We start from the raw sequence: 23,860 nt of genomic DNA, 5'->3' as shown, positions 1-23,860 counted from the left end.
ACTGGGATCGATCCATTTTTTAGATGCGAGGATAGAAGAAAGAAAAGAAAAGAAAAGAAAAGAAAAAGAGAAGGAAGAACGAAAGAATAAGAATAATAAGAAGGGGAGAAAAAAAGAGAAGAGAAAAAGAAAAACAGGCTCGTCTGTTACTGTTATAACAAGAATCACGTTGATTCATATGCCATCAATATCTCAGTAACAGGTAACGCATTAAGAATCGAAAAAGTATTTCTACAGAACTTCGGTCAGTAAGTAGTTAACCATCTCCTTTCCTTCATTTATATCAGGCTTACACCATCGTTCATCGGCTCGATCCTGTTCTCTCGGCAGACCGCGATCAATCACTCGTGACTCGCGTTAACGCGCTTTAAGCGCGTAGCCCGTAACCCCGGGGTGGGGTGCTAAGTATTCATTATTGAAGGGACACCCGATAGGAGAGCTCTCGCTTGTCGATACGCCTCGTAGATGGACGGCCCCTGCGCTGCCGATCGCGCTTTGCTGCATCACACGCGCACATAGACGAACATGGACATCTACACGCACACATACACACACACACGGACACATCGAACAACGGCAAATTCCAAACGCGAGTTCGACACTCCACTACCACCATCACTACCATCTCTACCATTTGCCTTTGCTGAATCATCGATTTCTCTCCTTCGATGCCCATTTTCTCGATCGAGCCATCACGATCCCTATCGATTATCCTATACGTCGATCGACCATTAAACGAAGAATTTCATTCCAAGTTATTCTAAAGGCTTGGTGTCAGTTTAATTAATTAAATCCGATCGATTCGATATGATCGTACGAATGAAATATCATTTCTCCTTCGTTTCGATCGGCAAATTAATTTCATTTCATCGAAGAAATAAATCCGAAGGAGGAGGAGGAGGAGGAGAAGGAGAGTATTAAAGAATCATTACCAAATTCCGCAACCGGTTTTTTATCTCTTATCTCGAAACGGAAAACAAGTCGATTACGAGTCGTCCGATTAGGATTTATTTAGTTCAACATTGGCTGGAGTGGGATAGAGGGATGAGGAGGAGAGGGTATGCTAATCGTTATCTAAAACGTACGATATTTTCGTTTCTTCCTCGTTATACGCGCGGTGCTCGGTCCCCGTAAAATTTTACGAATATTCGGACTTGTTGCGAGAAAGAGAAAGAGAGAGAAAGAGAGAGAGAGAGAGAGAGAGAGAGAGAGAGGATGCGCACGCGTGCACTAAGCGCCGTCCGTTCATTCGCACGTAATTCTCGTTTCCTTTGCAGTAAGAACGACAAACTATTTATTTACGTTACGTCCGCGCATCTGGGCGTATTAAGTCGAAAACAGTGTGCGGCTTCTTCTTCCATTGGAATAAGAGAGAGGAGAGATAAACGCTTTGCGCTCGTAAAATCGTGCACGCTCGTGCGTCACGTGGATGTGGTTTTGTTTAGCTTTTGCTGTTATATCTCCCACGCTGCGCGATAGTAGTCCATCTCTCTCTTTCTCTCGTTTCATCTCTTTTCTCCTGTGTCTCCTATCTTCTTTCTTTCTCGTAAAGAGAGAAAGAGGGAGACTCACATATACATACGTAACGTATACGTTGGTTGGACCAACGCTGTTTCTCCTTTTCACCCTTCTCTCTCTCTTTCTCTCTCTCTCTCTCTCTCTCTCTCTCTCTCTGTCTGTCTGTCCCTCTGTCTCTGTCCGTCTATCTATCTCTCTTCTCTCTTTCTCTTTTTTATAGCTCCAAGCATTATAAATTCAAGCAAAGCACGCGTCCTCGCGCGTGCGAGATAAAAAGCAAACGAGGAGCCTGTTCTTTTTTCTCTCTGTCTCTCTTTTTCTTTCTCTCTGTCTCTCTTTCTCTTTCTCTTTCTACGTCTCTCTGTCCTTTTTTCGCTGAAGTTTCTCTATTTATTATCAAATTTCTTTATGGGTTTACAAGGCTGTCAACGAAATACCATGCTTCGGTGTAACTACCGTACCAGAATGACCATTAACCCTACCCCATGTTCGTTTAGGAAACACCATACCTTCTCTCTTTTTCTCATGGTGACCACGCTTCGTTCATACGGTAATAACAGGACACGCACGATCGAAGCGAACGATGTTTACAGTTAAAGCAAGCATTTACCTGTTCTGGTCGAAGCTACAGCGAAAAAGAAAAAAAAGAGATATATAGATAGATAGATAAAGAGAGAGAGAGAGAGAGAGAGAGAGAGAGAGAGAGAGAGAGAGAGATACAAAGAACGAGAGAGAGAGAGAGAGAATGAGAGAGCGGGTGGTGTCTGAGATTTTTACGACGAGCCACGTGTCACTAGGGACTTGCCAGCGATAAAACTTCACCTCCCACGATCATCCCTTTCTTTTTTTTTTTGTTCCCATGGGATTAAAGTTTCAATGAATCGTGAATTTTCGTTATACGTTGAATATACACTTGTGTAGAAGCAGTTGTTATTTTAATATTTAAACCGCAATGTTACAAACTACTACCTGGTTAAATCATTTTAATATAACATCGAATAGAGAAAGGACGTAAATGATCTTGCTTGCATGTTTGCTATCTCTCTCTCTCTCTCTCTCTCTTTCTCTCGATCACTCGTTCGTTCTTTCTCTCTCGCACGCTCATCTTCGCGTAATGCTTGTCCACAGCCAATCGAGGGATAACGAAAGGCGTTATCTTTGAACGACGACTCGATTCGCAAAACACGAACGAACGAACGAACGAACGAACGAACGAACGAACGAACGAACGAACGAACGAATGACCGACAACAGTCGCGTGCTCGCATTTCCGTTATCGTTGGCGATCTGCGTTTACTCCCGTCTGCCATCGTCCACTCCTCTCCTCTAACCCTCTCTTTTACTACGGCACTCTTTCTCCCTCTTTATCCCTATCACCACGAAAACTCGTAGCACCTCCATTACACGTGTCCACATCGATGCACACGCAATAGAAGACGACGAACTTTCTTGTTTCTCTCTTTTTCTCTCTTTTCCTTTCTCTCTTTTTCTTTCTCTTTAGCTTTCTCTGTTTCTCTTTCGTTCAGTCTGATTTTTTTTTCGGTACCGGTGGGCTAGAATAAAGTGACCAACGAGCTGGCAGTTCGACGGCCTCGAGGAAGGAACGACGGCGTGGTTCGACGAATGACAGCGACTGGACACACTCGTTTTATAGGGCGGACGGATGTCAATTATATTCCACGGTGCGTGCGTGGGTGGGTGGGATATGGGTTTGATGAAAGGAGCAAAAGAGAGAGAGAGAGGAGAGAGAGAGAGAGTGAGTGAACAAGTGAGAGAAAGAGAGAGAGAAAAGAGGGATTTATGATCGATACGAATATATCTACATGTATATATGTATATATATATATAATATGTATATATATATATATATATATATATCTATATATACAGTATTTCCTGGTAAAGGTCGTATGTCCCTACGCGTATACCACGAGCGCGCATTTTCTCTCGTATGTGTGTGATTGATAGACCGATACAAGCCTCTCTACGGTGGAACGTGCGTCGATATTTCGACGCTATGAAAATTTTATTAGCGGGCGTCATATAATGATATAAAGGTGATGTCCGCGGTGGAGGCGGGAAACTCGTCGACACTCGTCGGGCTGTCGATTAACTTCGTTAATTATAGGACAATTAATAGTGCGCCTACACCGCCACCCTACTATCATTCCCGGGTCTCATGGTCGATGTCCGCTCTCGAAGGGAGGATTTTAATAATCGCCTGATCGGCATCCAAACCGAAGATCGCGTCCTTTATCTCGTTCGTCTGGACTGAATGACTGACTGACTGACTGACTGACTTTTCCCACCCCCTAGCTCCTTTTTCCATTTCAATTTCTAACGATTAGATGGTAGATCGATGATTAGAAGAGAATATATTGAACGTTATTTGAAATATTTTGGTTTTAAACATTCATGGAGGAGAAATATTGATGAAGGTTTCGATTCTATTTGTTTATGTTTTATTTCGTTTTATTTTGCCGTTGTTGCTGTAGAGAACGAAAATAAGATCGACGAATTTTTAAGCCGAAACGTAATGTGATGATATATAATATGAATATATGGATAATTATGTAATATAAGTATATAAACAACCATAAATTTTATTATATATATATGTGTGTGTGTGTATGTGTATATATATATATAATAGATAGCTCTTTAATTAATTAATAAGTTTCTAAACGTGTACGATGAGAGATATTAACGTCTATCTCGTATCTTTTCTGTTGCAGGTGAGTTGACAGAAAGAATTCGACACGATAATCACAGTGTGCATTCCATGTCAGAGATGGAAAGAGAAAGCAGGGCGAGTCTTGCGCCACGCGAAATTACGAATTTATCGTGGTCTTGCGGCTCTCCGGACGTGAGCGTGGGGTGTAGCTTCCATAATTAATCCCACAATTACCGATCGCCGGAGTGGTAACCGGCTCCGTAGGAAATCCGGCTCGAAGGATTACGTCGAAGGTGAAGGAAGAGAACGAGAAGGGAGATAGAGATAGAAAGAGAGAGACAGAGAAGAGAGCGAGAGAGAAAGAGAGAGAGAGAGAGAAGGGTGGGGGGTGGGTTGTCGACGATGGTGGTGGTAGAAGGTGATAGAGAATGAGAACGATGCGGTAGAACGTAGTAAAAAAGAGCTCGACGAGGTTTCCATCGAAGAGAGAAAGATAAAGAAAGAGAAAGAGATGGTAAGAGAGAAGAAGGGAGGGAGGGAGGGAGGGAGAGAGGTAAGGGAGCGGCGGAGGAGGGGAAGGGATAGAGTAGAAGAGAAGGTATTACCGAATAGAAGGACGAGCATGAATTCGGCGCGAACGAGGTCGACGAGAACGAACCTGATCTCTCTGTCTCTCTCCCTCTGATCCGGACGAAGGGACGTTCAGGGTGTGGGTGGAAGGGGAAGAAATTCGAGTGGTAATGCACTAATCAACCCCTTGGAAGGCGGATGTATTGGCGCTATAGAGACGAGAGCGCAGGGGTTTTGGTTATAATCGAAGGCTGCTTCGAAGGGTGGATTCGAAGGCGGTTCGGGAGGGTGGTGGACATGGACGAGTACGAGAAGAGGGAGGGGGTGGAACGAAGGAAGAAAGGCGATAAGGGGGTGGAGGAGAAGAGGGTGACGGAGGCAAGCAGGCAGCTAGCTAGGCAGGCAAGGCAGGCAGGCAGGCAGGCAGGCAGGCAGGCACGGACGCGAGTGAGTGCTGCTGGCTTCGGGGGATGAGGAAGAGGAGACGAAAGGAGAAAGAGAAAGAGAGAGAGAGAGAGAGGGAGAGAAAGAGAGAGAGAGAGTGAGAAAGAGAAAGAGAAAGAGAGAGAGAGAGAGAGAGAGGGTTCGAAGCAGCAGAAGCGGTAGCGGCTTGTGCCTGTAGGACGGCACCGCGGTCGACGTCGCTGTAGCATACACGATGTAAATTTCGCCCGCGTGTGCGGGTGCACCCTACACGATAGGGTGGAATCAAATCGATAGCAGACTAAGATATACCTATCAGTCTAATTGTCAGTACAGAAAGACTGAGAGAGACAGCGACCGCGGTATCGGAAGAACGGTGCGGCGGGCGAAGAAGAGGTGGCAGAGGGAGTGAAAGGCGCACGATGGAGGTGGAGGAGAAGCAGCGCCGCCACCACCGCCGCCGCCGCCGCCGCTGCCGCCGTCGACGGTAGCAGAGAAGGGGTGGGATATGCCTGGCATATAGCTTAATCACCCTCCTACCGTTCTTCAACCTCCAGCCAACCCTCTCGAACGTTGTTACCTACACCAACCCTAGCTCCTCCACGTCCTAGAGTAGCCGGCCTTCCGTCGTCCAATAATCAATAATTATACTCAAATAAAGAGAGAAGGGGATGGATGAATCGCCCAGCAAAGGGTTAGAACGGAGCGAGAGCTAGGTATCGGCATAAGATAGCGAGTGAGATGAGGATACAGAACCGGAGCTAGTACCACCTATATAAGCGAGTCCTTCTCTCTTCTTCCTCTTTCTATCTTCCTCTCCCTTCAAAGCTCTTCCAGGTTCTACCTCTTTCTCGTCCTCATCCACCAACCCCATACCCAACTTCCTACCTACCTACCTACCTACCTACCTACCTACCTACCTACCTACCTACCTACCTATCTTCCTTCCTTCCTTCCTTCCTTCCTCCCACCATTACGATCGCGACCACCACCACCAGCATCACTAGCACCACCACCACCACCATCACCGTCAACCACCCACCCCATCCTCTTCCTCGTTCGACGAGCCGCGTGTAGCCTAGGTATAGGCGAAAGCCTCGGTGCGGGTTTCTGACTTGCTTGGCTCTCTCATTCATCGAGTGATCAGGACCGTCACCACCGCGATCGGTTCTACCGGAGCGGAACCATCCCGGCCCTTTGCTTTTCCTTCCGATATCCGCTCTATTCGCTTCTCCAATGACTAACCGTCTTTCCTGATATCCAACGACAACGACTACTCCGACTCTGTATCTTTCCGCTTCTTTGCTTTCTCTACCCATCAACTATTCAACTTGAGAGCTTAAAGGATAATTAACATTCAAGAAGACAAAGGGAACAGGCATTCGAAAGATTGCTTTTTAGTACGATAATGTTCGTTCGAACGGACGAAAAGTCCTAACGTTACTGATTATTCCCGAACGATTGATATGCTTCTACTTGACGTCTTTTGACGTCTTGATTTATTTTCTTTCTCTTTTTTTTTTTTATAATTCCATCAGACAGTCTCTACCTTTTTTTTTCAACGTTTCCCAACATTTTTATTTGATTTATTTATTCTCTCTCTCTCTCTTTTTTTTAAAGTAAGCGCTAAGAGAAAGAATCGATATCGTTCCCATTTCAAGCTCCTCCAAGTCTCGTGATTAATATCGCGAAATTTTCCGCGGATAGGAATAATATCGGGTACGGATTAATTACCGTAACCTGTCGAAAAAGGGGATAAAGTTTGCTAGATACGTTCCTGCAAATGAGTGTTGGGTGTGAGAAGCTCGTGGCACTGGGAGTTTCGTCGAGGGTGCTGTTTCTGAGTATCTCCTGTGTTTCTCGCTCCTACAGAATTCTCCTTTACTTCCCCATGGGTCTTCTTCGCGCTCTAGCCCGTTTCTATATCCATCTATCTATCTATCCTGCGCCACATCGAGTATATCTCATTTGAATTTGACCAATACCACCTACCTCTCATCCTTCCGAAAGCGAATCGATGGAAAACAGAAGAAGCACTGTCAAACGCCAAATTCGAAGTACGATCTACCCCGAAAATTTCTACCCCTTGCTTCCTCCCACTACCTCCTCATCTTTCACGTCTTTACGATTTCTTTTTTCTTTTTATTCTTTTCCTTTGTTTCTTTTTTTTTCTTATTTTCTCCAAGGTAAACATTAATCCATCGAAAATCATTTATCATAACCCATGCTCATAGAGAAAGACCATTCGTTCGTGGATTATACATGAATCTATAAACGAAACAATCGCGATTAGCTATGGAATCCTGGAAGAGAACGATGAAACATTCATTAATTCAGATACGATAAATTATTATTCGCCATTCGTCGATCCCACGTGATATGAATTGATGGGCGATGAAAAGTAAGTCTTAATAATTGATCGAGTTTCGGGCTTTACACCCTTTTCGAAATAGCAAAAGCAAAAGCAGTAGTAGTAATATATCAGCAGCAGCAATAGCAGCAGTAGCAGCAATAAGCAATAGTAGTGGTAATAGTAACAGTAATAGTAGTATAACAGGAGCAATAGGATCAGTAGTAGCATCAGCAATGGCAGTACCACAAACATAGGTTTATCTAGTGCAACCCCAGACATGTAGATGAAAGGGACGCGTCCTCGTCCCAGTTAGAGCGTCGGTAGTATGTCGGTGTTGGGTCATGGAACGTGCCGTAGGAACGCGTTCACTTTCACCGAAGAACGAAAGTAAAGCTTCCTGCTAGTAGTAGCAGGAAGGCAGGAGCCTGCGAAAGGGGTAAACAACATGGAACGAGCAACATACAGGCGGTCGAACAAGCAGGCGGCTACAGAAGTAGTAGAAGCGAGCGTGGACGGTGGTGGTGCGAAGAGAAGGGTGAAGGTGCGAGCGTGGTTGAAAGGAGTAGATAGGAAGGTTAAGGAGCGTGTGAGAGAGAGAAAGAGAGGAAGGAGGGTAGTCAAGTAAGGGGTGGGAGTAAGGCTGCCGGCGGTGTCTGCTTCGCCACTTCGGAAACTCTTGTAAAGTAGCGGGAACTCCGTGGCTCGCACGGCCCGTAAGCAGGTCAGAAACTTCTTTCGACCCTTCAACGTCTCCGTCCCTTCCCTTTCTCTTCCTTTCTCCTTTCTCCTTTCTCCTTTCTCCTTTCTCCTTTCTTCTTCCATCTCCTTTCTCCCTCGTCGACGTTGGTTCAGGTTAAAGAGACTAGTGTTTCTATCTACACAACTCGCTCTTTTCTTTCCTCTACGAGCTTCTCGTTATTCTCTTTCCTCTTTCTTCTGTTCCTTCTATTTTTCCTTTTTTTGCTGCTCTTCCCCACTACTTGTTTTTTTCTTGTTTTTCTTCGTTTTCTTCTTCTTCTTCTTCTTCTTCTTCTTCTTCTTTGCTCTTATTGCGGCTGAACCAGCTTCATTCTATTCGTCCCACTCTCCTTGCGCGTAAGTACTTATCTGTGCGGGCAACTTTCGACCCACTGGATTTCTTCCCTGGATTTTTTTTTCGACTTAACGAATTTATCAAAAACTCTAGAAGGACATTCTTGACCTTCATTGAGAAAAAGAGAAAGAGAGAGAGGAAGAGGGTGAAGCATCGGCTAGCTTCTTGAGATAATATGAGATAGTACGGGAGTAAAGATTCGATTCAGTTTCTAATTTTGTAATTTCGCAGAAACTTTCTTTTTATCTATTTACTCTTTTTTCTTTTATTCGATTAGAAAATGTGTGCCACGCGCTAGGATTTCATACGTATCGTTTATTTAGAACGTATCTCGTATCTTCGACTTTTAATTTCAAATGATATTTCACATCGAATCCCATGAGAGAAGGACAGAATTGAATCTTTCTTTCTTGACAAACTTTTTTCACAGTTCACTCGAATCTTATTGTTAGTGCAAACTGGTCGTTCGCTGTAATCGAGCGACGATTCGACACGTGATTCTCGAGAAGGTATAAGGGGATGAGGGAGGGTTTGGGAGGGTGGAGTGGTACGTTCGTTCGTAACACGTGCGGGCGGACGGTCGAAGCTCGTCGTACCGATGGATAAAATGAAAAAAAAAAAGAAAAAAGAAAAAGAAAAGAAAAAGAAAGAAAGAAAGAAAGGGAAAAAAAGGACGAAAAAAACGAGAAAGGAGGAAAAGAAGCAAAAAAGAGCGATCGAACGATCAAACGAGAGCGAACGAGATGAATAGATGGATAGAGAGAAAAAGAGAGAGAGAGAGAGAGAGAGAGAAAAGAGGGAGAGAAAAGGGAGAAAGGTGGGAAGGAATATCCACGCGTGGACGGGCTGCGATGGCTGATCCACCTTGTGTGTACCCGGCCTAACGAGGGCACTTCAAAGCGAACTGGAGCGATATTAAAATTAGAGATTCGTCATTGACGTCGCGTTCGTCTCTTCTTTTCCATCTCTCCTTTCCCATCCGTCTTTCTCTGTCTCCTCGTCGTGAGTGAGGATAGAAAGAGAGAGAAAGAGAAATAGGGAGAGAGTAAGGGACGAGTCGGACGACGGTAATATTTCGAGTGAGCGATGGCAGACGACGAGAAGGGTTCTGGTGGTGGCGGTGGTTGTAGGTGGACGAAAAGAGAGAAGGAGGAGATGGTGGTAGGATAGAAAGAGAAAGAGAGAGAGAAAGAGAGAGAGAGAGAAAGCTAGAGTAGGCAGAAAGGCCGGAGGAGAAAGAGGAGAAGAGAGAAGGTCGGCGAGTCCGGAGGGGACGGTTGCTCGACCAGCAGGGTGTTACGATAAGGGGTTGCGCTGCCTCGACTGAGGAGACCGGCAGATCAATGAAAAGGGTTTGCGCGAGCGGGAAGAGGAGGATTGATCGCCGATAGGGAAATTTCGTTAGTTTCCTCCAGTCATAAAAGGTGATGGCGTGGTGGTACGGTAGTGGTGGTATACTCTTGCTGCCGCGTAGAGGCCTAACTAACGCGAAGCCACCCTTCGAAATTCACCCTTCTGAGAGTGAGATTAGGGTGGTGAACGGGCAGGTGGAGAAGGAGGAAGGATGAAAAGGGGAGAAGGAGGAAAAGGGGTGGGAGAGTTTCTAGCAGAAGGAACGGGTTGCAGGACTACCGGCAACAGACCTCTCTCTTTCTCTCTCTTTCTCTCTTACTTTCTCTCTCTTTCTCTCTCTCTCTCTCTCTCTTTCTCTTTCTCTTTCTCTGGCTCTTGCTTTCTCTCTTCTGTAGAAAGCGACGCGAGCCATGGGAGCACACGTCAGGGTATTAACGAAATTTTAACCAATCAATGAGGAGTTCATTAGCCCGTAGCGCTCGCGTTCTCTCTCTCTCTCTCTCTCTCTCTCTCTCTCTCTCTTCACCCTCCTCGCCTCGCTGACTTTGAGAACGGCCTGCATCTCCGCGCTCGGTCGAAACCAACCTATCCGTAACACCGATCCCGCCAGCTCTCACCCCCCAGTCTCTTACCCTCTTGTCTTTCTATCTCCCTCTCGGTAAGAGGTCCGTCGACCGGCACCGCTAGTCTTGGGGGAGATCTCGCGTACGCGATAATATTCAACGACGCGTTAGAGACACCCCTTTCCGATCCTTCTCCAAGTCGCTTTCACGTTTTCTCATTGTTTCAAGCTCTTACTGTTTGAGTAGATTCGATCCTCGACGAAATCGTGTCTCGATTCGGTAAAACATCGATCCGACTCCGATACCCCAGGAACGAAAATTCCCTTTGAAATCTTCATCCTTTTATCTTCTCGAATACACTTAGCTTACATACTTACATTCCTCGTACTCGTCCCTTGAAAATTTCTACCCTGAAAGACAATTGATAAACTTTTTTAGAAAAATATTGTTTCCTCTTCTTGACGAATCAACTTGGTCGTCTGATTAGTAACATTTCCCTGTAACAAATACCTACGAATGGGACACGAGTGGGACACGATTTCTCAGTTTAAAACGCTTTGGCTAAAACGCGCGTTGGAACAACACGGTGTAGGATGGGGATGAGGATAAAGGCGAGGAGGGTTGGTGGATGGGGAGAGAGGGTAAAGGGTGGTTGGTGGGGTGTTGTACCGTAGAGTACGGTACTTATTCTAGGAAGGGACGAGGATCGCCGCCGCGAGGGTTATTTCTCGCACGGGCATTTTTTGTACCGTCATTTGTCTCCAATATCTCTCGACGCCCTCGGGACAGGCGCGCCTCCGTGCGAACCGCCACTGCCGCGGACAATATATCGAATAAGCCACAATGACAAAAAGAGTCGGTGCGCGGCGAGCGACGCCGCGAAGGAAGGAAGGAAGGAAGGAAGGAAGGAAGGAAGGAAGGAAGGAAGGAAGGAAGGGGAGGAAGGGTGGGTGGAAGAGAGAGAGAGAGAGAGAGAGAGAGAGAGAGAGAGAGAGAGATAGGTTGGTTGGTTGGTTGGGTAGCGAGCGCGTTCGTTCGTGCCATTGCCGATGCCGACGATGGTATCGGTGTTGGTGATGTTGGTGGTGTTGGTGTTGATGGTGTTGGTTGTGTAGTGGTGGTAGTATTGGCCGTTGCGAGCAATGGGTAGTGTCGGCGTCGTTGCCGTGGGTATGAAGCGGAACGAGAGAAAGAGTTGGAGTATGTATGTATGTATGTATGTATGTATTAGAAAGAGAGAGAGAGAGGGTGAGAGAGAGGAGAAAGGTGAGGGGAAGGAACGCGGAGGAAGCGGAAAGGGTGGTCGACCGCGTAAGGGAGGAAGATACGGAGAAAGAGACAGAGAGAGAGAGAAAGAGAGAGGATACCATTTAAAACCGAGACGCGCCGAGAAAAAGAGATTTGCATTGCCAGGCCGAAGCACGCGGCGCTACGGCGATGGGGATGGCCCGAAGGGGTGGTTTCGCTTTCCTCCCGATTCGACCCATGGAGAAAGGGGTTTTCTCTTGCGGAGAGAGAGAAGAGACCGTAGCCGTGCCGTCGTGGGGGTTGAGTAACGACACGTATCATACGTGGGGCCATACACCGACGGACACGTACGTTCGATATCGCGCCAGTTTTTACGACGTCCAAGTTCCTCCCTTTCGGCTCCACCAATTAGACCGCGCGAAGAAACGTACCGTATACATATACGTATCTACGTAGGTATCTACGTGTTTCTCTTTCTCCTTTCTCTTTCTCTCTCTCTCTCTCTCTCTCTCTCTCTTTCTCTCTTTTGATACATACATACATACGTATATATATATACTCATACGACATGGCTAAATACTTTTTTTCCCCGGGCGCCGATTTTCCCCGGCCGTGCGAATAAAAAGCGCGTTTCGTTCGGCGAGGTTAACATCGTTCTTCGTTGAAAACGCAACACGCGGGAGATAGCTCCCGCGATATTGGACGTTCCTCTGTATCTTCAGAGGGACCATCATGAAACTTTTCAAAGTTCACTTCTTTCGAGGAGGATCTTCTCTTTGGTGTGTGTATTTATATATATATATATATATATACACACATACACACATACATATATATATATATAAATGGTATCGCTTGTGAAAAATGATTCGGATAAAAAAATCTCTTCTTTCCAACGCAATTACTTCAACGACGTATTTTCTTTTCTAAGGAATCCAACGAAAGCGTTAGATATTGTTACGTTAGATCTCTGATATCCTATACCGAGAAGTTCTCAGAATCGACGAGAGAAATTCCGCGAAATCCATCGTATCCAGCTCGTATCCGTTGCGCGAGTCGAAACCGTGGATTTCGGTATTTCCGTGAGGAGGAAGCAGGATGGATAGAAATCGGGGTGAAGGGGTGGCAAGGACGATGGTAGGAGGATTGTGAAGGTGGGAGGATGGTAGGTAGATGTCGTACGTCGTCTCATCCTGGGATACCGAAACTCGCAACTTTCTCATTAGCCAGGGTGCGACAATGCCGACATCGACTGCGTTAGGTGGAGGAAACTCGGATACGTGCACGTGTTAACGTCCATACGCACGTGAACGTAACGTATACAGATAAACAGAGAAACCAACTGATATATATATATATATATATATATATATATATATATCGATAAATGGATATATCTGCATATTTGCGTACGTACGTAGGTACGTACGTATGTATCTATGTATAATCTATACGTACGTACGTACGTATGTATGTATATATGTATATATGTACGCGCATCGTCGACGCGACGTCGTGTATAATAACGCGTGCTTCAGCCCGATCGACGCTTGTCGTTGCTCACCCTTCGCGATTCAAGTCGCGCGGTGCCTGGTGTTATGTGCTCTCGCGCCTTCGTACCTGCTACCACCCCTAAAGCCACCCCAGCTCCCTTTTTGCTTCCCACTACCACGACTTGCGTCCGCACATACGCGCAAGGACAGAGAATGAAAGGGAGATAGATAGATAGGGATAGATAGATAGATAGAAAGAGAGAGAGAGAGAGAGAGAGAGAGAGAGAGAGTACGAGAAGCAGTGGAAGAACTGTGCATAAATGTCAGAGACTAGGCGGCTGAGCGTTTCGTATCGAGCATTTCTGTCAATAAGCGTCGGCGGGCACAATGGCGACGATTCGAAAGCTGCTGATTATGAAATAAATGCTCGACTACGCGACCCTCCGCGATACTCTTCATCTCTCTCTCTCTCTCTCTCTCTCTCTCTCCTTCTCTTTCTCTTTCTCTTTCTCTCTTTTTCTCTCCATGATCATTCCCATCCGCTACCACGTATCATCCCTTCCCTTCATTCTTCTCTCTCACTCTCACTCTCTCCCTTTCTCTTCGGCCCTTCACCGAACGCTTATCTCAGCCGCGACTACGATTCGGTTTTTTGATCCGATACAAACGCATAATTCCCCTCGTTTCCGCGCGAGCTTTTTCGTTCATACCCACTTTGCGGGTAGATAATTTCTCTCCTCCCCCTTTTCTACATTTCTCTTTCTTTCTCTCTCTCTCTCTCTCTCTCTCTTTCTGATTCTCCTTTTTCTGTCTTGCTAGAGATCGCAAAATATCTCGTTGTATTTTAAGGCAAGGGTTAATAATCGAGTTCCCTTCGATCTTCGTGCGTGGTTATCGTCGAACATTCTCCAACCCCCGATAACTTCGTTACGGCCGAAACTTTTTTCCCGGCGTTACCACCACCACCATCACTACCACTACCACTACTACTTCAACTACGACTATGACTACGACTACCACCACCATCACCATCACCATCACCACTACCCCCCTATTTTCGTGGCGGCCGAGGCAAAAAGAGAAGGGTTCGTGGATGGCCATTACGAATTTTACCGGACATTGTACGAACGGACATCTTTCTCTCACTCCCTCTTCTCCTCCTTCTCCTCTTTTCCTTACCCTCGCAATCTCTCTCTCTCTCTCTCTCTCTTTCTCTTTCTCTCTTTCTCTTTCTCGTTTCAATATTTCTCTCCGTACGGCGAATACCCCGACTAATATATGGCTTCTGCCGAGCAGCAACCGAGCCGAGTGTAGGTGGACGTACGTATTCATAAACGCGTAGTCCTCGTAATGCAAATCAGAGAAAGAGCTGGCGAATCTAAAGGGTGGAAGGTGGAGAAGAGAGCAGAGAGTGGGATGGGTTTAAAAGAGGGAGGAAGAGGAACGATGCGGTTAATATTAATTCACCGTTGCTACGGTCCGCTTGCCCTGCGAATCACTGAGATTCGGACATCGAAGTCTGAGATTCTCCACCCTTAACATATCGTATTCGACTGGGTATATATATATATATGTACACATATACACACATACGTATACGCATACAGTTCTCCCTGGTTATACGCGATGATATTTGCAGACGGATATCCGAAATCCCGAACGCGCTCGGACATGCGGAGATGTACGAATAAAGCGACGACAAACGATTCGAGGATAATTCGACTAGTTCGAATCGGTCATCGGATGTGTCCTCGAAGAATCATAAAACTCGTTGCTCTTTCATCGTTTTACACTGAGTAGGAAGAATAGAAATGACGCGGAGATAAGAAGAGATATCGACGATCGACCTACCCGATCGATCGTTCTGTCGGTCTGTCTGTTTGTTGCCACTTTGATTGCAAACGGAATAGGATAATCACGTTTCTTCTTTCCTCGTTTCTTTTTTTTTCTTTTCTTTTCTTTCTTTCTTTTTATTTTATTGCCTTTATCTCTGGCATTGGTTAGCACGGATGTCTGAAATTAAAAATCGCAAAAAGGAGAAAGAAGAGGTGGAGGTGGAAGTTGAGGAAGAAGAGGAGGAGGTGAGGGCGGTGGTGGTGGTGGTGGTGGAGGAGGAGGAGGAGGAGGAGGAAGAGGTAGAGACGAAACGGGGTCGGAGGCGTCGTGAGACTAACATGCCGTTCCATTATAAAGGCAATATCGTACGGTCGAGTCTGCGCGGTATTACTAGCCTTCATAATCTGATGTATATTACGCATAACCCGCCGTGTATCAGAGGAAAGAGAGAGAAAGAGAGGAAGAAAAGTAAGGGGAGGGGTTCTCGAATAGGAAGGAGAAAGGTAGTAGAAAGAGTCGCGCACCACCGTAGTACACCAACCATATATAGGAATGGTTTCGGCCAAAGAGTGCCCTCACCGGTGTGCTCGCTCGTAATAAGCATAAATCCTCCGGAGGCTTATCTAGCGGCGCCCAGAAGAACACTAAAATAAAATATCATACATTTTGCCTTCTACCGTTCGTACGTACGAAGAAAGAAAGAGAGAGAGAGGGAGAGGGTGAGAGAGGGAGATGGAACGTAACGAGCATCGTCTCATTCGCCACAAGCTATTCTCTCGCGAATACCAAATCCTCGTCTTCGATCACGCTATTTCTAAACTCGTTATATATATATATATGTATGTATGTATGTATGTATGTATGTATGTATGTATGTATGTATATATGTAGATAGTTATATGTATATTTATCGAGATACTCTTATCGCATCCTCCTCCGAGAATTCAAAATTTAATCGACGCGTTATCGAAGTTATATCTCTTATCGTCGAGTCGGTAGAAATGAAAAGATGTATCCGTTAATAGACGTTAAAAACGTATAGGTATTCTGCCGACATTTGCGATGACGTTTAATCGTTCCTGTATTACATCAGGAATCGCAAAAGGTGGTACTCGATATCGATTAATTCAAAATACATATATACGTACATATACATATTATATATATAATCTATACATATATATACATACATATATATATATTTCTTCGAAGATTAATAGAATCGAACGATTCGACAGTATGAGCGCGATAATTAGAAATCGCACGGGGTGCCCAATTGAATAACGAACACAGCGTCGCGGGAGCAATCAGCGAGAATGCAGAAACGTAATTCCGTATCGGCGGTTGACGCGCCTTCGTCCGACGGGATTGCAAATTCCTCTTTCTCTTCCTCCTCCTCTTCTTCCTCCTCTTCTTCCTTCTCCTCCTCTTCTTCCTCATTCTCCTCCTCCTCCTCCTCCTCCTCCTCCTCCTCCTCTTCCTTCTCTTCCTCTTTCTCCTTCTGTCGCGAGAGATAGAGATACGGCGGAAACGAGAGAGAAAGAGACAGAGAGAAAGAGAGATGTATACTCGTATCTCTTTCCATCTATGAAAAAAACGTCAGGGATCATATCGAGAAGTAGAGTAGGGGAGAGGTAGTGCTGGAGATCGGGCCGTTCTTTCTGTCGGATTTTTTCATGAGTATGCGCGTTGATGCAGCGCGAGATGTTGGCCAAAGGCACGTAGCCGGTGTAATGAGGCGAGATACATTTGGCCCCAACTCTATATCTTTCTTTCTCTCACTCGTCCACTTTTCTTCTATCTTTCTCTAATATACATATATATACATATACATATATATATATATATATATATATATATATATATATATGTATCCTTCCTTTACTCGCTCTCTATATCTTTCTATACGTATACTCTTCTCTCTTTCTCTCTCGCTCATTATCTATCTATCTATCTATCTATCTATCTATCTATCTATCTATCTATCTATCTATCTATCTATCCATCTATCCGTCTGTCTCTTTCTCTTCCTCGAGGGGTAGTAGTAACAGCTCGAAGGGGTGGCTATCGAGGATGGTTGGCGGAGAAGCTCGTCCAGAAACGAGGGACGGAGAAGGTAAGGGGAGTACGGAGCTCGATGCCCGATCAGTCATTAGACAAGTGGGTATTCACATATATCGAGTTGTAAAATCGATAGGGGTGTCCGTTAGTCGTGTATCCTGTAAGGAGTGCTATTTGGTGGGGATGAGATGCGGACCGATAGAGACGGAGAAGGAAAGACAGGATGGTAAAGAGAGACAGAGAGAAAGAGAAAGAGAAAGAGAGAGAGAGAGAAAGATAGATAGAAAGAGAGAGATGGTGAGATACTCCCCTCTTTCAGTATCGGCCCGATAGGAGAGAGAGGCAGAGAAAGTCGAGACTCTCTCTCTCTCTCTTTCTCCCGCTCCCACCCTCTTACTATACTTCCCCTTCGACCCCTTTTGTTGCTTCGCCACCCTCCCGCAAACCCCCTAGCCGGCTCTATCCTCCTCCACCTCCTGCCACCGCACGTATCCAGTCCTTGCATATTAATCCTGCCCATAATTCCCACTTCCCAGTTTGGGCAACCCTTCGCTTCGGTTGCCTCACTACCAACATCGAATGTGAGCGAAAGAGAGAAGGAGTATATAAGCAAGAGAAAGAGAAACATGAAGAGAGATAGGGAGAGAGAGAGAGATAGAGAACACCAGGCCGTCTCCTATCGATTGGGCTTTCTTTCCGAGCGCGGCTTTTAATTGGCATTCTCCTATAGAAAAGAAAAGAGAGAAACCTTCATGGGAGAACTCCTCTACGACGTAAAAGGTTGCTTCGCCTCGGGACAGCTTTCATAGCGGCGTTCTTTCCTCGATGTTGATGGGTAAAAAAAGAATCTGTCGTACGGCATGGAAAACGTGTTGCCATCGTCGCCGCTGACTCCGCGGCGCTCGTCACCGCCTCTCTACCTTCTTTTAATGACGAAACTTTCCTCGGAGTTTTCGCAAAGAGTTTCCAGGCTCGTGTCCAACGTTGCATCAGATATGAATAAGATCGTGAAAATAGCGAAGGAATTTCTTTCAAACGTTCGATATAAAAATCGATGATTATATCTCGATGGATTATATAGATATTAAGAAGGGAAATTTATTAACTTCAAATGCGTGATACAAATGTTCCTTTCATTTTACCTACGTCAGTCTATACGTCGATAAATTGTTAATTAAGAAATGTACGTTCAACGTTACACGATACGTGAAATTTTTACATTTGCATTTAAGAAGCACTTAAAAGAAAAGAAAAGAAAATGAAAAAAAAAGAAAAAAGAAACATAAATAGAAAGCAACTTCGACGGTCTAAACAAAAGTTGATCTCGTTAGACGAATAAGAACAATAAGAGTCTGTACGCGGTTGGAGATGAAAATTCAAAAGTTTCGCAGCGAGTGCATGCGTGCGTGCGTGCGTGCGTGCGTCCGTGGCAGAGCACACGCATGCCGTGAGGTTTTCGACGTCGAAGGGGCGCACAAACGTCGAGAGAGTAGGAAAGGAAAGGGAAGCCGCGGAAAAGCGACGGAACCGAAGAGCCCCGCGTTTCGACGGTTATAACGACCTCTCGTCCCGACTCATCATTGGTGGGCGAGCCACGAAATTAATACGAAGCAAACGGCCATCTTGCCTTTCGTACAACGTATTCACACGGGCGTACAGGAAAAGGGGTAGAAAGGTAGGAAGGAGGAGGATGAGGAGGAAGAAGAGGAGGAGGAGGAGGAGGAGGAGGAGGAGAAAGAGGAGAGGATGAGGAGAGAGAGGGTGGGTATTTCTAACGTGGCACACAGTGGCGGACGTCTATTGGAAAGGGTCAGAGAGATAGAGAGGCCGCGATGGTCCGCGTCACGTGTGCGTGCGACGCACACGTTTCCAAAGCGTGTGATCGCGGGCGGGCGCGCGCGCGCGCACGCTTCATCCTCAACGGGAATGTATTGGTCGACGTAAGTGCGAGGAAAGCTTGGTAACGTGTGCGTGAAGATTGATTATACCGCGGGAGAGAAAATGTGATCAATAGCTCGACAAACAAAGGCCCACCAACGCCTATATCATGCAAATAGCAAAAATCACGGAGGATTAGGGGCTCGTTGGGGGGTGAAAAAGGGGCGAAGGTAACGGAGGAGGGTATGGGAGGACTCGGTTGGACCGATGGTCAAGAAACAATGCCGACGCGTGTGGCTACTTCGTCCTTTACACGACACCATCTCCCTCTTTTTCTTTCTTTCTCTCTATCTATCTCTCTCTCTCTCTCTCCCCCCCTCTCTCTCTCTCTCTCTCTCTCTCCTCGACTTTCCTACCCCTTCGAGTTCGCGCACAACACACACCATCACCATCACCATCACCATCACCATCACCAACACCGTCGTCGCCGTCCTGCTTTAATTTGCATACGACCGATCGTGTCTTCCGATTCGACTCACCTTCGCGTCCTCGCCGCCACCTCCATCGCCATGCTTCGCGACCATCGATCAAGCCCCAGTTGTTTTTCCTCCACCTCTTACTTTCTCACTCTCTCTCTCTCTCTCCCTCTCTCTCTCTCTCTCCCTCTCTCTCTCTCTCTCTCTTGGTTCCATCTAGGGAAGCCGATGGTCACTACCCCATATACGCGTGGGTTTATACCTACACCAACACGGCCACTTCACCTCCCCTTTTTTACCCGAGGATCTCGCTAACGAGAGGCTCCTCCTTTTCTCGATGACATTGTTCCCGAAGCAGAAAAGGTGGAAACGTCACCCTTTCTTTACCCCTTCTCCAATCTCCCTACATCCGTCATTCTCCCTCTCGGACCTTTGCCTTCTCCATCGGCGACCTCGATCCCTTTTTTTTTTTTTTAAGGACGATCCCTTAACGCTTGTTGTAGAATGTTCGTTTCTGTCGAAGACAGGACCATTCGTATAACTATTCGTTTCTCTTATCCGTTCGAAAGAAAAATCGTCGATCGTAATTGTACTAATACCAATGTTTCTAATACGTCGTATACATTCGGGAAAGTTATTATGTCGTACGTTTCTAGGACTGTCTGTCTGTTGGTTACTGCGTACGGGAACCGAGCGTAGTTATTAATACTATCGATATCTGAGCCAACGAGTTCCTAGGGACAGTAACCTTCCTATCTATATTACTGTCGTTGCGTCACGTCACATTTCATTTATTTCCGGATTCCAATATGTCGCAGCAGTAAATTCTTAACCTTGCCTTAACTAGACGTAACGTTACTCAACGTACATTATCCGTTATCCAGAGCTTGCCGAGTTGATTTATCAAGCACCGTGTTTGTGCGAATTTACGATCCACTATCCATAACGCAGGATTTAATTATGCCACATGACGTTTGCGGAAACCTGGTCCAACTACGATTTTGAATTCAATAATTGGGAAGACTCTTGGAAAACGACAACCTACGCTCGTCGACGATATTACAGGGGAGTACAGTGTATTATTTCAACGGACAACACACACATCTTGCGGATGATTGACCAACAACGTTGTTACTTTTAACGATGAAAAAAAAAAAAACAGGAAAAAAAAAGAAATGAGAACAAAGAACATATTTGAACGTACTTAGGTATTAGTCCAGTTTAATTCGTTCTAACATTGATTCGTTCTAAGGGTGCTTGCGTTAATGAAAAAAAAGAAAAGAAAAGAAAATAAATGAATAAATAAAAAAATGAAAAACTAAATAAAAAAAGAAATAACTTGTCGTATACGTGACGTCTTACAATCTGGATAGTAAAAAGCATTTATGAATGTAAACCATGCGTGAGACGAATGAAGAGAACAGATGGATGAATAGATAGGAGACAGGTTTAGTGCCGATACCAGTAAAAACTAAGTTTAGGTTGGTGCCAGTAGGTATCGATCATAGAGGGGAAGTGAAGAACGGAGGACAATCGACAGATAGCCGTACGATGGCAAGGTATAAAGCAAGCAACGGTAAAAATGTACGGTTGACCAACGTACCTCAAGGTTCTTCGATTTTTCTAGCGCGGTTGTAGCGATGGGTGGGAGAGATAGAGAGAAGGAGAGGGTGGGTGAGGAGTGGGAGTAATCGGGGGTCGTTTAAGAAAGTTTATAGAAAGTCTTGGGAGGAGAGGTAATACGTTAATGTACTAATAATGCGTTTCGATAAATTTAACCAATAAATATTTACACGATTATTTCCATTGGACGAAATGAAAAAATGTTCAACTGAGAAATGATTCAAGGAATACGTCGATAAATGACCAATCGCCGTTTGTTTTGATGGTGGCAATCCTTAAAGTATCTCTTTGGTAGGACAGAGCTCTTTCTTTCTCTTTTTCTCTCTTTCTCTCTCTCTTTCTCGAATAAACGCAGATACGGTTGGAGGTGTGAATTTTGTAAAATTGAAGCCCTCGCTCCTCAATTAACCCCCGTTGCACGGAAAAAAAGAGGGCGATGCCTCGACGAGGAAAAACAATTGATACGATCTCGTTCACATCGCCCGTTGCACCGTACGCGCTACAGTGCAAACGCATTCGGCTTTAAAATCGTCCCATCCTCCAGCCCGGCTCGTTTTCTATCTCCTTTCCCAACCTCTTTCCAAACCCTCTTTTTCCATCTCTCTCTCTCTCTCTCTCTCTCTCTCTCTCTCGCTCTCTCTCTCGCTCTCTCTCTCTCATTCACTCATCCATCCATTTCCTCCTCTCGCTCGTCCGGATACGCATTCGCTTGCATGAACTCGACTAAACACATGGATAGCTTTCGAGTGCTCGCGATTCATCGCAATTCATCGCGATTGATCGTGGCAACGCAACGATAATCGACTCGCGTGTTCGCATCGTTCGACGATTCTTCCGTCATCGATGATGATGCAACGACACTTCGAGCCCACGAGCTTCAGCGTCGTTGAACGCGAGACAATAACACAGGATATTCGACATGTACACCTTTAATCTATGTAGCTCTGTTCGAAAGTCTGTAAAATCAAGAGAGGAAATACGTATTTCTCAGGGACGAAAATGCGAGGGTGTAAATCTTGATTATCAGCCGATGACAGCTACTCCCTGAATTGTTAACGACTCGTTGAACGATCATTTCTACAGTTAATAACAGGAGAATCTTTATCTACGAAAGACTTCTTTCTTCTCTTATTTTATCGAACTTAATCCAGTCTTCATTATATGTAGAATCGTTCGTTATATCCTATCTATCGATTTCGTATATATCTATATGTATATGTTATATATACATATACACATATATATTCTCAATAAAATTAATAAAGAGCTTTTGCTAAGCTCCTTTGGGGATATCGCCTATGGATAAGCAATGCCTGGGCCGGTGGTTCGAGTTGAAAGGAGTACGTCGCAAATGTGATTCCATATTTGCGTCGTCGATAATGCGATTATTCCCTCGTTCATGTTTAATAACTACCGAGTCGACTATGAGTTAGGGTTGAATTGGAGTAAAGGTATGGTTACCGTGTACCTACCTCGATGAAGGTTTAATAACGGCAAGAACGAGAATTCGATGAAAATCGTCTTTATCCTCTCCGAAACATTTCAATTTTCGTTGAAAACCCATAATATTCTCCACTTTAGATTCTTTTAACGAATCGATATGATATCCTTTAATATTCCTTTGATTTATATATTTTTCAGATCAGTCAACTGTTGGAGGAGGTATCCAGGTTACAACAGAATTTACAACGTCTTCAAGAAACGAGCGCGCAAGCGACGGCGCGTCTCGAGGAAGAACTCGAAGCACGAAGACAGCACATCAGTAGATTGGAGAGTAAATTGGAACGGCAGAGAGATTACGATGACCTGAAGCGCGAGATCAGCGTGTTAAGGTCGGTCGATCTCTCTCAGATTCCAACCGGCGAACCTGGCAAGAGTCTCGAACACCTTTTAATGGAACGTTCCAAAGCTCTCCAACAAGCTGAAAGTTTAAAACCACCGAACACACCGGACACACTCGGTAAGTTTATTAAATCTTCTCTATATCTCCTCATTATCTTCGTTCTTACGCAAGATAAATATATATATATGTATAACAAACGCTTAATCAAGAAGTTCGATCGAATTTCGCGTCGTCAAAAAAAAAAAAAAAGAAAAAAAAAGAACGTCTTATGTTATTCCTTCTGTTAAAGAGCGTTACGTTAATAAATCAAGCAACCGCTTCCACAAACGAGTAATTTCGCTCTTGAACAAATCTTCGCGATCGGATATATTTATCAGTTATCGCCTTTCTTCTTTTCTTTTTCTTAATTCTTTTTTTTTCTTCTTCCCCCCTTTTTTTTCCTCCTTTGGAATACAATCAATCTGACAGGAGCTGCGAAAATAATTAGTTGACTTAGGCAATTAGTAGTATTGTACGTTTCAACGCGCTGTACCAAAGTAACGAATGTAAGCAATTAGAAATCTATGTATATATACATAGATATATATATATAGATATACATACATATATATATATATATATATATATATATATATATATATATATATATATATATATATATATCTGAGTTAAGATTAGACGCATTCATATGAAAAGTTCAAGGTACCGTAAGGAAAAAGTAAAGTAAAGGATTTCTTATTAGCATCATTAGCATCAACCGCATATCGCTTTCGATTCCTATGCTACTGCTCTGATCTTCGGTCGCCGACTCTCTCTCCTCGAGGCTCCGTCGATGGGCTCGATATCGGCTAGCTA

General features: G+C 44.8%; 1 protein-coding gene across 4 annotated transcripts in view; it reads left to right on the top strand.

Moving 5' to 3' along the window:
- LOC127069915 (homeobox protein cut) overlaps positions 1-23,860 on the top strand; it is a 142,932-nt gene that overhangs the window by 99,370 nt on the left and 19,702 nt on the right. For all 4 annotated transcript variants that reach the window (XM_051007623.1, XM_051007624.1, XM_051007626.1 and 1 more), the window contains one exon: positions 22,804-23,122. In XM_051007623.1, coding sequence (XP_050863580.1) covers positions 22,804-23,122 — 319 coding nt within the window. The remainder of the gene's footprint in view (positions 1-22,803; positions 23,123-23,860) is intronic.

The sequence above is a fragment of the Vespula vulgaris genome, chromosome 17 (assembly GCF_905475345.1).
Source record: "Vespula vulgaris chromosome 17, iyVesVulg1.1, whole genome shotgun sequence".
Lineage (NCBI taxonomy): Eukaryota > Metazoa > Arthropoda > Insecta > Hymenoptera > Vespidae > Vespula > Vespula vulgaris.
This window is presented reverse-complemented; position numbering and strand designations above follow the sequence as displayed.